The sequence below is a fragment of the Trichoderma atroviride genome, chromosome 2, assembly GCF_020647795.1.
Source record: "Trichoderma atroviride chromosome 2, complete sequence".
NCBI lineage: Eukaryota > Fungi > Ascomycota > Sordariomycetes > Hypocreales > Hypocreaceae > Trichoderma > Trichoderma atroviride.
This window is the reverse complement of record NC_089401.1, coordinates 4467278-4480654: the sequence shown is the minus strand read 5'-3', so window position 1 is coordinate 4480654 and position 13377 is coordinate 4467278. Positions and strand designations below refer to the sequence as shown.

Genomic DNA, 13377 nt, shown 5'->3' with positions numbered 1-13377 from the left:
CAAATTTAGCTGGCAGAGGGACCTCGCTGTGCTGGCGCCGCTAACTTGGCATAGTTGGGTAGCATTTTTAGCTGACATCAATTGATATTATAGTGGGCACTAGAGAGGGAAGAATACTACATTCTTGAATAAGCTAACTGGTACGGATAGTAGGGACATGGAATAAGAAGACTTCTCTTGAGAGCTTCACGGTATGAGGACCTCAAGATCTGAGAAAGGGTGCATGTGGTCATCAAGAAGGTGTGTTTATATCTCTGATTGTATCAGGTTCCTCGAGAGTCCTTTTTTTTAGAGTGTGTGATAATGCTACCAGGTAACCACAACGAACCTGGAAACCATAGCCACCTTTACTGTATGCGGCTGATGCCTTCTTTCAAACTGGGGTTGAGCTGGAGTGCTACCTGTATAGAATATATGGAAGTCACTTTAATAGCGCATTTTCGCCTCAACTCTATAAGTCGAATCGTAGATTGTACCTTGCAATTCTGTTGCTAATTTTATAGGCTTTGAGAATGGGGATTCCAACAACCACAAACTTAACGAGTGACACCTATGATCGAAGTCAAGATGTATAGCAGTGTTGCAGACACGCAAATTGCATTATTTTACCTCTTGGTAATTATTATCTAGAATACCAGTTTCATTGCCGAACACCCCAGCTGTAGCTCGATATGGCAGATAGTACACATATCAAAATATACAACTGCCATAGCAGTAGCAGCAGCAATAGCCCATGCTATAACTGCAGTACTGGACAATAGAACTTGAGTGCTGGACAATAGAACTGGGCTGCTGAACAGATAACATTTCTCGTGTTTTAACACCCAAATATGTCGCAACTCCACATAAAAAAAGCTTCAGAGAGGAGACAATAACTCCAGTTTGAAGTTAAATTCTCTCGCGATAGTTCTACTGAGGATGAACACCCAGGCAACGTAAGTAGTGGATGGCAATTTATTCCACAAAAGCATAATATTCTACTCACTGTTATCTTGTATTGTTCTCTTCTCGTCCACTCGTTTTTCATTCTCAAGCAACAATCTCAGGCAACAGAACTTCACCTTCACTTCACCTTCACTTGCACCAGAACAGCGTTTAGGCGAACCACGTGACCGCAGCGGCCTCTTCAGCGGTCAGCAGAGCGCCATCCCACCCCAACAGGGTAAGACTTGGGTACAAACACGCCGGCCGAGCCTTCGGCCCTCCGCCCCGTTGCCTCCAATTCTTTCCTGCCTCTCTCCACCAGCGCATTTTTGTGACCTCCGGCCGTTGCCTTCACACCTCAACCCTCGTCGCCCATCCGCCACCGGAACATCGCCAGACTCTTCCGAACGAGCCTGGGGGCTGTCGACATTCTTTCTGGTGCTGCGGATCTTTCATTGATGACTGGTGAGTCGCTGTCGTCTCCTTTGCACTCGCTGTTACTGCCTGCAACCCTGTTGCCTTGCGTCTGCCCGCCGATCCAGCCATGAGACGACCCGAACGCGTCGATATACCGACTCTCTAGAGCCGGGATTGGAGGCAGATGTGATTTATTTCGATGGAATCGGATGCTGCCGACGATGCCGATGCATCCAGAGCCCCCAGAGAGCCCCCCGGGCGGTGGTCAAGCATGCAATTGCTTGTGCCAATACCCTTCAGCCTTGCGAGCACTTACACACGTGGGATGCTATAAAACCGCCTTGCTTCATGATTCCAAGCCGATATTGGATCTATAGCTGGTGATTGAGTGTCGCCAGACCGTTCTCTCACCGCCTGCTCACTCAAGAAGACGCGTAATCAAGGATTTTTAGTGCTAACTGCTGTCGGTTCTTTAGAAGTCCAGCTTCGCGGATATCATCATCATGTCCTCTCCCAGCGAAGGGGACCCCTCTGATGGGAACTTGTCGCCGGACGACTCCATGACTTTCTCAGCCGGCGCCGACCAACAAGGAAACGAAAGCGACGTCTCCGATGGCCTGGATGCCCCCAACAGTCCTCTCGAACAGCCCTCTCCCTCCGAGCCCGAAGCCTCAAACGATGAGGCTATGAACCACGCAGTCGTCGACCGCCACATGTCAGAAAGCGAAGAGTCAAGCGTAGCTGACGCGTCGGAAGATGGCGACTTTGATATGCAGGCCACCTCGCCTTCCCAGCATGGCAATGACGACGAAGACGATCACGAAGATGAAGAGGACGACGCCACAGCCGGTCGAGCTAGCTCGTCAGACTCGGCTCGAGCACCCAAGCGCAAAGCCCCTGTTGAAGACGAATACATCAAGGCAAATCCAGAGCTTTATGGCCTACGGAGAAGTGTATGACCCCATTTCGCTCATCTGTTCTATGCTATTCATTCATTTGGCGGCGACTGACCTTGTTGCGATAGGCCCGACCTCGAGAGCAGCGTAAAATTGTATGTCACATGCTCTTACTCTATTATCTTGTCGCATTACATATTGACTTGTCTAGGTCGAATCGGAATCAGAATCTGATGTTGCGCCAACAAGTCGCCGGCAGAATAAGCGTCGTCGAGTAGGAAGCTCCCTCACATGTAAGCCTTTACGCCCATCTAAGCCCCCTGCATGCTTTCCAGAGCTGTCAACTGACTGTACGGATCGCAGCCTCAAAAAGAGGGACGCCCGTACTGCCACCTTCCACAAACGATTCCGACTCGGATTCCGATACATATGGCGGAGCACGCGCAAAGAGTCAGTTGAAGAAAGCTAGATTACAGCGAGAGATGCAGCCCGCCTTGGCTCTTGCCGAGAAGCGATGGTCAAGCCGACGCGCGGCGCAGCAAGTGCAACAGGGCGCATACGAAGAGAGCGATTTTGAGGAGGAAGACGAAGAAGACGCGGAGCTTGCTGCGTCCTACTACGTTGCCGACTACGTCGATGACTCGCCTTACGTTGAAAAAGTGGTCAAGCACAGGCTCCGAGATGGACACGAGCTGGCCTACGATTCGACTCGCAGCGACTTTGAATACTTCATCAAGTGGCAGGGAAAGTCACACCTGCATGACACATGGGAGTCTCTGGATGCTCTCCGCAACACCCGCGGTTTTCGCAAGGTTGAAAACTACTTTAGAAAATTTGTTGATCAAGAGCTTGACATCCGATTTGGAGATGACGTTCCGCCAGAGACAAAAGAGCAGTTCTTCCTTGACCGCGAGCGAGACGAGGAAGCACTTGAAGATTACACAAAGGTTGAGCGTGTCGTTGCCGTTCGAGACGGAGAAGAGGGCGACGAATATTATATCAAATGGAAGGGGCTCACCTACGAAGAGTGCACTTGGGAGTCTGTATCAGAAATCAGTCCTTTGTTCCAGGACAAGATTGACCAGTTCCTTGACCGATCCTCAAGATCCTGGCTGTCTGACCGAAAAGAGACCAACCCAGACACCCGATCCAAGATGACCAAGCTGGAGAAACAGCCCGAGTTTATTGTCGGCGGCGAGCTTCGTGAGTTTCAGCTCAAGGGACTCAACTTTTTGTGCCTGAACTGGACTCGCAGCAACAACGTTATTCTCGCTGATGAAATGGGTCTGGGTAAGACGGTCCAGACAGTCTCGTTCCTCAGCTGGCTGCGCAATGCTAGACGCCAAGAAGGGCCGTCTCTCGTCGTTGCTCCGCTTAGTGTTATCCCTGCTTGGTGCGATACATTTAACAACTGGTCGCCAGACGTCAACTACGTGGTTTATCTTGGACCGGAGGATGCGCGAAATATCATCCGGGAGAACGAGCTCCTCGTGGGTGGCAATCCGAAGAAGCCAAAGTTTAACGTCTTGGTTACTTCTTACGAATTTATTCTGCAAGACTGGCAATTCCTCCAATCCATCAAGTGGCAAGTTCTGGCCGTGGATGAGGCGCACCGTCTCAAGAATAGCGAGTCTCAACTATATCAGCGCCTAGTCGGCTTCGGCGTTCCTTGCAAAGTTCTCATTACTGGAACGCCCATCCAAAACAACCTGGCCGAGCTTTCTGCTCTTCTTGACTTTTTGAATCCCGGCAAAGTCAGCATCGACGAGGACTTGGATTCGCTTTCCGCGGTTGATGCTCAAGAGAAACTACAAGAGCTGCATCGCTCCATTGCCCCCCTATATCCTGCGACGTACAAAGGAAACAGTTGAATCTGACCTGCCGCCCAAGACGGAGAAGATTATCCGGGTTGAGCTATCCGATGTACAGCTGGATTATTATAAGAACATTCTCACGAGAAACTACTCTGCCTTATGCGATGCCACCAGTGGTCACAAGAACTCTCTCTTGAACATCATGATGGAGCTGAAGAAGGTCAGCAACCATCCGTACATGTTTCCCGGAGCTGAGGAGAGAGTCTTGGCTGGCAGCGTGCGCCGCGAGGACCAGATCAAAGGATTGATTGCCAGCAGTGGCAAAATGATGTTGCTTGATCAACTTTTGTCCAAGTTGAAAAAGGACGGCCACAGAGTTTTGATCTTTAGCCAGATGGTCAAGATGCTGGATATTCTAGGCGATTACCTGTCTCTTAGAGGCTACAAGTTCCAACGACTGGATGGTACCATTGCAGCAGGCCCGCGACGCATGGCCATCAACCACTTCAATGCCGAGGACAGCGAAGATTTCTGCTTCTTACTTTCCACTCGCGCTGGCGGTCTCGGCATCAATTTGATGACTGCAGATACTGTCGTCATTTTCGACTCGGATTGGAACCCTCAAGCCGATTTGCAAGCCATGGCTCGAGCCCATCGTATTGGACAGAAGCGACCAGTCAATATCTACCGTCTCGTGTCCAAAGAGACAGTCGAGGAAGAAGTCTTGGAGCGTGCGCGCAACAAGCTTCTCCTAGAGTATCTGACCATTCAAGCTGGCGTTACCGATGATGGCAAAGCCAAGTTCAAGGAAGAGCTCAACAAGAAGGGTCTCAAGATTGATGGCCCTTCCACATCTGAGGATATCCAGATGGTCCTGAAGATGCGATCGTCCAAAATGTTTGAACAGAGTGGTAACCAAGAGCGACTGGAGCAGCTCGATATTGACTCTATTCTGGAAAATGCTGAAATCACCAAGACCAAGGTTGATGACAAGATTAACCTCAGCAGCGGTGGCATTGACTGGGACAACTTTATGCAGATCACCGATGTCAAAGTAGATGACATCAACCTCGACTGGGACCAGATCATCCCGGCAGATAAACTCGCCGAGATCAAGGCGGATGAGGAAAAGAAGCAGCATGAGGATTACCTTGCCAAGATTGCAGCCGAGAGCGCGCCTCGAAGGGCGACGATAAAGAGTCGCAACAAAGAAACGGACCGTGCCGACCGTCTCAAGAAACGCCAGAGAGAGCAACAGCAAGAAGAGGAAGAACAGCGCGCCTTGTTGAGAGACCCCAAGCGCCCGCTGAATGACAAAGAGCAGCGAAATCTGATCAAAGCCTACTTCCGATTCGGTTCTATGGAGCATCGCAGTATCGACATCATCCAAGAAGCCAAGCTTGAAGAGAGAGATCCCGACTTTGTCAAGTCGGTTCTCGACGATTTCATCAAGGCTGCTCAGCAGGCTGTAGATGACAACAGCGCCAAACTTCTTGAGGAAGAGAAGAAGATTGGCAAGATGTTGACCAAGAAGGACAAGAAGGCAGTTTTGATTGACTTTGGCGAGCTGAAGAAGGTCAATGCCGAGACGGCAATTGAGCGGCCCAAGCAGCTGCAGCTTCTTCGGCAAGTGATTCGCGGCCATACAGATTGGAAAATGTTTAGAGTGCCCGACGCTACCAAAGCCGCCAACTACAGCTGCCCCTGGGGAGCGAAAGAGGATGCCATGCTTCTTGTTGGCATTGACAAGCACGGATTCGGCGCATGGGCCCAAATCCGCGATGATTCCGACTTGGAAATGCAGGAGAAGCTTTTCTTGGAAGAGCACCGAGTAGGCAAAAAAGAGGAAAGGTCCAAAGGCAACGACAAGCTCAAGGCCCCCGGCGCGGTGCATCTGGTACGCCGATCAGAATACCTCCTTTCTGTGTTGCAGTCAAAACACTCGAATGATCGATTGGCACAGAAGGCTGTGGAGAATCACCACCGCAACAATAAGAAGCTGCTGTCGGTTAACGGCCATCGCAGCAGCAATTCTTCTGCTGCTACCACGGGCATCAAACGGCAACGCGAGAGGGATCATCACGGCTCATCTGAACAGCGACCTCGCAATTCCGGAGAGGATGGCGCCCTGGCTAGACCTGACTTTAAACGCAAGTACCCATCTCACGAAGACAGCCGCAGTCCCAAGCAGCGCCGCTCTGATGACCCACGTCGGCCAAGTAAGCTTGGAGACGAGCATCGCGATAGAATCGAGAAGCGACGATCCCGTGATGATGATGATCGCCGTCATGATAGATACCGACGCGATGACTATCGTCGTGATGATTATCGCCGGGATGACCGGCGCGATGACTACCGTCGGGATGACCGCCGGGATGATCGTCGCGATGACCGCCGTGAACGGGACAGGGAACGTGATCGTGACCATCACCGTGACCGTGATCGTGAACGTGAACGTGACCGAGACCACCATAACGACCGGGAACGTGACCACAACCGCTCTGACCGAGACCGTGACCATACGGCACGGCCCGTGGATGAGCGTAGAGAAAAGGCACTCCGAAGGCTGGACGAGCTGCGGCGCATTGGCGATGACAAAGACCAGCGGGCCATGGATAACGATGCGATGATTTGGTTCCTCCTGAAGCCAGTGAGACAGAATTTTGAGAGAATTCTCTCAACAACAAAGGACAATGTCAAGTCGAGTAAGGAGCGCGCGAACATATTCAAAGTCGAACTGGTAGCAATAGGATCATTCCTTGATGATAAGCTGCCAGCAACGGCGGCAGATGATCGCCTCAAGAACAACTTTTGGTAAGTAACAAGAGACACAGACTAAGCATAATGGCTATCTAACAATCTGCGACAGGGACTTCTTGGCAGCTCTCTGGCCAGTCGACGATACCAGCAAGAGGGTCACGGGTGACCGATTGAGCACCATGTACCGTACGCTTCACTCTCGCAGCCAGGCGGAGGGATCCAAACCCAGTGCTGCGAACGTTAATGGCACAAAGGCTGCCCATTGATTGGTAGACGCAGCGACTGCCACCAAAGATGAAGAAGGCGAAAAAGAACGAAAAAACTAAACATGAAAAAAAAAAAAATCTTGCGGTTGGTCTCTAGATTTGTGTGCGACAAGTTTATAAAAAAAGAGCTTGACATTTATTTGCATCGTCTGGCGTTTGGTAATAATAGGTGGCATATTATGGTTTTAGTCATGAAGACTTTTGCTCCAACAACATACCCGGATTTGCATGGAAAAACAAGAGAAAGCAAGACGACACGCGTTGAGGAGTTTTGTTTTACCGGCCGGCCGGCTCTCCGAAGACCTCGATGTCTGTCTCGGGCCCGCTGCTCGCTGAGCTGATATTCACAAGGCCGAATTGTTTGATTTGGTGTGTGATGAGTGGATATATCTTGTTCTTTCTTCTTTTCTCCTCTCTATTTCCTTGTTCTTTTTTTTTTCTTCTTACAATATTCGATTGAATTGTGTTTTTATTTATTACTATCGACGATGATGGGCTTTGCTCATTCGTCAGATGCAAGTACATGCTGTACCAAACATTTCCGGACAACAGGGATAGGGAGAAGGCGGAGATTCTGGGGTCTTAACGAGTGTAATATGAGCGGCTATATGTCTTCTTTTTCTCTTCTTTTCTTCTATTTTCTCAGCGCCCCCCTTTTTTTTACCAAGGGGAATCTGCCCCCTATTTTGTTTTTTTGATCCTCTTTTTCTATCTTGTTTGCTACAGGTGGTAATTAGAGGGTGGTATGTTGGAACAAGTTTGATGGATAAGGGCATTTAGTTGGGACCTCTAGCCAAGGCACACAGCCAAAAAGGGCCTCGAGGCAGAGAGAGATGGATGAATAAAGTATCTGTGAATAAGTTCTTTTTGGTTTCCGAGCTCCATTTCAATGTGACGTACCTTGATCTTTTGCTGCATGCAGGTGATTAGGCACGAATGCAGGAGTAAATTAAAAATTAATTAGCTGATGAATGGCGCTGAGGCGTGCATTTATGAGGTCCATCTCGGTGTGGCTCCGTATAAGTGGATGGAGTGAGCCACGATAGTGGTGGTGTGGTGACACTACACTACTTTAATACCACTCTGTGCCTAAAAGTGGCATTTGTCGATCCCGTTGCCCTTTTCTTATCTCGTTTTTTCTTACATTCTTACGTTTTGCTTCTTCCTTTTCTCTCTCTTCTTCTTCTTTTTGCCTCTTCTTCTTCCTCTCCTCTTCTGGGCAAGGGGGCTGAATATATTCTGAACGTTGTATTTTACAAAATTTAAATCACTCATTCTGCGTAGAGCGAAGTGTTTGATTTTATTGCATCTTCGTTTCGATCCGTCCAGGCCTGTCCTTTGACTTGATTTGGCTCTGCTTCTGCTTCTGCTGTGCGTTGCGTTACGTATCACGACTCGTTCGATTTTACCTCGGTATAGAAGCCATCTCGATATAGCCGTCTCTACGTATATACCAGAGTATATACCTATACAACACACGCCATATACATCATCCCCACCATGGACCACTCCCTCCCCTTCACCAGATACATCGCCGAGCTGGCCGTGCTCCGCGCCGCCGTGCTCACCAAGCGCTTCATGACGCGCGTGGCCGGCATCGCAAAGGACGACGCCTCGCCCGTGACGCTGGCCGACTTTGGCGCGCAGGCGCTGCTCATGGCGGCCCTGCGCGGCTTCTTCCCGCACGACGGCTTCGTGGGCGAGGAGGACGCGGCGGTGCTGCGCAGCAACCCGCGGCTGCGCACGACCGTCTTCAAGCTGGCCGGCGCCGTGGCCCGGGACTTCCGCGACGTCGAGTGGCGCAGCGCGGCGGCGCACGGCGTGGAGGCGACGCTGCCGGCGCTCGAGTCCGAGGACGAGATGCTGGCGCTGCTGGACGCGGCGGGCGCGGGGGCCACGGCGGCGACGGGGCGCTTCTGGGTCATGGATCCGCTGGACGGCACGGCGGCCTTCCTCCGCGGCCAGCAGTACGCCGTGGCGCTGGCGCTGGTCGAGGACGGGCGCGAGGTGCTGGGCGTCGTGTGCTACCCGAACCTCAGCCTCGAGTACGGCGGCGTCGTGTCCGAGATTGCCACGGACCGCCTGGGCCACGGCGTCATGCTGTCGGCCATCCGCGGCGAGGGCGCCGAGTACCGCCGCCTGCCCCTGGACTACAGCCTGGGCATGGGCGAGATGCTGGGCCGCTTCACGGTGCCGGCCAAGTACGAGGACCTGCGCCTCGTCGACAGCACCGCCAGCACGTCGAACCGCCTCGACCTGGTGGAACAGGTTGCGCGGCAGCTCGGCGCGACGCCCTTTCCGGGAATCGACATTTACTCGTCGCACGCGCGCTACGCCGCCATGATGATTGGCGAGGGCGAGGGCAGCCACGTCATGATCCGCATCCCCGTGGGCAAAAGGGGCGGCCCGTCACGGTCGTATGTCTGGGACCACGCCGGCTCGCAGCTGGTGTACACGGAGCGCGGCGGCAAGATCACCGACCTGGACGGCAAGGAGATTGACTTTGGCGCGGGCAAGACGCTGGCGGCGAATTGGGGGATTGTCGCTGCGCCCGAGGTTGTGCACGAGAGGATACTGAGGCTGGTGCAGGAGTGGGTTGCGAGGGATGCGGATATGAATCATGTTTATGATCCGTGAGCGATGGGCTATCCAGGGGGTGGATGGGATGGATATACGAGAAACGAATAATGACTTGATTGCTATTCAAAAAAAAAAAAAAATTAAAAAAATTGCTATCCCTCCTTCAATGCTGATGATTACAATAAAACTATCATCTATGCCGTCATCATTCTTTCTAATGCCAGCTTTTGGAAACCGAGAAGAAATTCAAATAACATGCCATCTATATACATGTAACCCCCTCCCTGTATATTATACTCTAAAGGTCCATTCACATCAGGCTGCTTCGGCCTCCAATCTCCATGCTCCCCTGCCCATCCTTCATCTGCCCACTGCGGCCCACCACAAACTCGTGGTAAATCTTCTGCAGCCGTGCCTTCTCCTGCGTGCCGATACTCGCCCGCGTGCTGTCCAGCGCCTTGATGAGGTGAGCCCGTCCGACGACAACCTCTCTCTGGTCGGCCGACTCCTTGTCCTGTGCCTCGTCGTTGTTGGCGCCGGGGCCTTTGCGGGCCTCCTTGGCCTTTCGTCGCGCGAGCTTGATCTGATCCAGCTTGGACATGATGGCCGCGTTTTCAACCAGCGCGGCAGATCTGCTCTTGGCCGCCTGGGGGGCTGATGAGGCGTCCTCATCGGTTCCGTAGCGGAACTGCGTAAAGCTTGTGGCTGATGAAGCGCCCTTGCCGCCCTTTCCTTTCTGGCCTGTTGACGCTGGGTTGTTGTTCAAGTCTCCAAGCACGTCATGAATGGCTTCGAGCTGGGCGTTGGACACCAGGGCTTGAAGATCAGCGCCGGAATATCCCTCCGTCTGCTGCGCAATAGACGTCAATGCCTCGTCCGATTCCGTCAACTCGGGTGACAGCCTGACTTTTTGCAACATGGCCTTGATTATGTCCACGCGGTCTTCCAGCGTCGGCATGCCGCAGAGCAACGACTTGTCAAGACGGCCGGGACGCAGTAAAGCCGGGTCGATGAGGTCAGGCCGCGACGTCGCCGCCAAGACGTACACTCCGGATAGGCCCTCGGCACCGTCCATCTGTGTGAGCAGCTGGTTGACCACACGATCCGTTACACCGGTGGAATCATGGCCACGCTTGGGTGCAATGGAATCAAACTCGTCAAAGAACAAGACACAAGGCTTGGCAGCTGATGCTCGGTCAAAGAGGTCTCGCACGCTCTTTTCAGAGGCACCAATGTACTTGTTCAGAATCTCGGGTCCCTTGACGCTGATGAAGTTGAGGCCGCACTCTCCCGCCACGGCGCTGGCCAGGAGCGTCTTGCCGCAGCCAGGAAACCCATATAGAAGCAGGCCAGATCGAAGTCGTAGCGGGCACTGAGAAAAGATGGGGGCGTATTTCGTAGGGTACTGGAGCGTCTCGAGGAGAACTTGTCTCGTCTCCATCAATCCTCCAATCGACTTGAAAGTCGTGGTTGAGCTTTGCAGAGACACGTTGCGTAGCGAAGCTGGAGTAAACCCCTTGAGAGCCTTGTCAAAGTCCTGACGGCCGAGGTGGACCGCTCCAATGGTATCATCAGGGGCCGCGCTGATGGATCGGATGATGGCTTCGTTTCTTGCTCTGGATATGAAAACTGTCAAGTCTCCTGGCAGATAGCCGTCCGTCAAACCAGCAATATCGAGGAAATCCAGATTGCCGTCTAGTATGAAGCCACCAGTCTTGTCCGCTGCGCCCTCTTCTCGTCTGTTGGCGGAATCGTGCCCGTGAAGCCAGTCGCTGGCCTCTTCTGAATTCTCTGTGCCATTGGCCGTTGTTGGCCGACTGCCGTCATTCGACTGAGCCGCAGCATCGTCCTGGGCTACGGCGTTTTGCTTAACAATGGCCTCCATAATCTTTCGCCGTCCATCTTTATCAGGAGCTTTTAGTTCGACAATCTCGCGCACGACGTGACCACTGACGACAACGCTGTTGAGAGTGTCCTTGCCCTCGGCCGTTGCCAGCAACACGACACCGCTATCTTTGGTGCAATATTGTCGTACTACAGATCGGATTGTTTCGCTGACTTGACGGCTTCGTCCGTTGTCGTTTCCCACTTGGAGTTCCGTCTCCACCGGACTGAGCTTGTCCAGGTCATCAAGAACGACAACCGCCTTGCCGCCTAGCCTTGCGCCCCAGCTAGCCAGCATAAATATCCGATTGAGCATTTCCTTGATGGTGGATATTCTCGCCTCGTCGGTTACCAGTTTGCGACACGAAAAGTAGATGGTGTAGAACAGCGTCTCTTCACGAAGTCGCATGGCGAGATATCTCGCCACCGACGTCTTTCCAGCGCCCTTTGTTCCCGTCAGCAGAACAGAAGACATGTGAGCAAGATGCGATTGCAGATTTGCAAGCAACGAGTCGATGCCGACGAGCAATGCGTCGTGAGACGGCTGCAGCTCGAATATGTCCGTCTCGGAAATCCAGGGGGGGTCGCGGTACAGGCTGTTGGAAGTCGATTGGGATTTTGGGATCGACGCCGGCTAGCCATAGGGCCGCGTTCTTGTTCTGTTCTTGTGATGCAACATCTGAACTGTATTCAAATTTGATCACGCCCCCTTCCCACCCCTGGGGAGCCTCCAGGCCGTCATACAAATCAACAACGATGCCGTCAGTGATGGGGCCCTGCAGGAGCCCTTCAGACCCCTTTGACCCCGAATATATATGCCTGAATCTCTTGGTGGATTCTTCCTTCTCGGCCTTTGTTTCGATTCCAAATCGTAGGCCCTCGCCAACTTTTGAGCCTGCTGCAAAGGGAAAGACCTTGATTTGCGTGACTGCTCCGCGGGCGAGAGGCTGAGGGGCCGCTTGAATCTTGACAATGCCTCCGACAATACCTGTGCACCCAAGCGCAGCGCATAAAGGAGCTGACAAGGCTGCAGCTTGGCCATTGGGCGGGTCATCCCAAGGCTTCAGCTTGGCAACAATCTTGGATGACGCATTGCTGGTGACCGCGCCAGACCCGTCCTCTGGCTGTGGCTTTTGTAGCCCTGCAGGCTTCAGGACATCCACCACAACGTAATTGACGCCCCTGAAGTCGTTGTTCAAGAGATTGTCCCGATCCACCCATACGCAGAGATCAGGTTCTACTAGGCCCTCGTCGAACCACTCATTGCACATGGCCCTATCCATGGCACGGAGCAGCAAGGAAGGCTTCTTCTCCTCTCTGGCGCTTCGTCGTCGAATAGTGCTGGCGCCACTCCGTTTGGACTTGGATGTGCTTGCGACACTTCGGTGATCGCCACCGTTTTGTGTAGCTTTTGCTCTTGTTTTCGGCGCGACAATGACTTCTGCATTGGGGGACAGCTTCACAAAGGCCACATCAGCTGCAGGCGCAGGATCGAGAGTCGTAATCTTTATAGAAGCCGTAGAAGTCGGCGACAAGTGGAGGGTCAACGGGTGAGGCGGTACGGGCGCGCCGCCGGTAGGGACATAGGCTGGGTTGGGGAGCGCTCGTATTTGTGACTGCAGATTAAGCTCGAGGAATGTTGCGTGCAGTTCGATGATTTCCCAGTCTTCGGGCGTCAAGGGCTCGATGTTGATGGTGTGTGCCATCGGAGGGTCGACGTGGACGGTGGCCATGACCTTTTCGCCATCAGGCAGGCCAAGGGTATTCGCAAACGTCGCGTCAATCTCGACTAACTGGATCTCCTGATCCCGTGTTGAGCTCCGCGAGTTGGCCAGT

At 52.8% G+C, this 13377-nt stretch overlaps 3 protein-coding genes across 3 annotated transcripts; 2 read left to right on the top strand and 1 right to left on the bottom strand.

The window, feature by feature from the left end:
• Window positions 1–4031: 4031 nt before the first annotated feature.
• Window positions 4032–7077, top strand: TrAtP1_004278 (uncharacterized protein; the record flags this gene model as incomplete). Its single annotated transcript, XM_014083851.2, has 2 exons — window positions 4032–6865; window positions 6921–7077. The coding sequence occupies 2 exons, from the start codon at window positions 4032–4034 to the stop codon at window positions 7075–7077; spliced, it is 2991 nt and encodes a 996-aa protein (XP_013939326.2).
• Window positions 7078–8577: 1500 nt separating this feature from the next.
• On the top strand, window positions 8578–9714 carry TrAtP1_004277 (uncharacterized protein; the record flags this gene model as incomplete). Its single annotated transcript, XM_014083411.1, has 1 exon — window positions 8578–9714. One exon carries the CDS (start codon window positions 8578–8580, stop codon window positions 9712–9714), a length of 1137 nt encoding a protein of 378 aa, XP_013938886.1.
• A 253-nt stretch (window positions 9715–9967) lies between these two features.
• TrAtP1_004276 (uncharacterized protein) lies at window positions 9968–12016 on the bottom strand (the record flags this gene model as incomplete). Its single annotated transcript, XM_014083850.2, has 1 exon — window positions 9968–12016. The coding sequence occupies one exon, from the start codon at window positions 12014–12016 to the stop codon at window positions 9968–9970; it is 2049 nt and encodes a 682-aa protein (XP_013939325.2).
• Between the last annotated feature and the right edge of the window lie 1361 nt (window positions 12017–13377).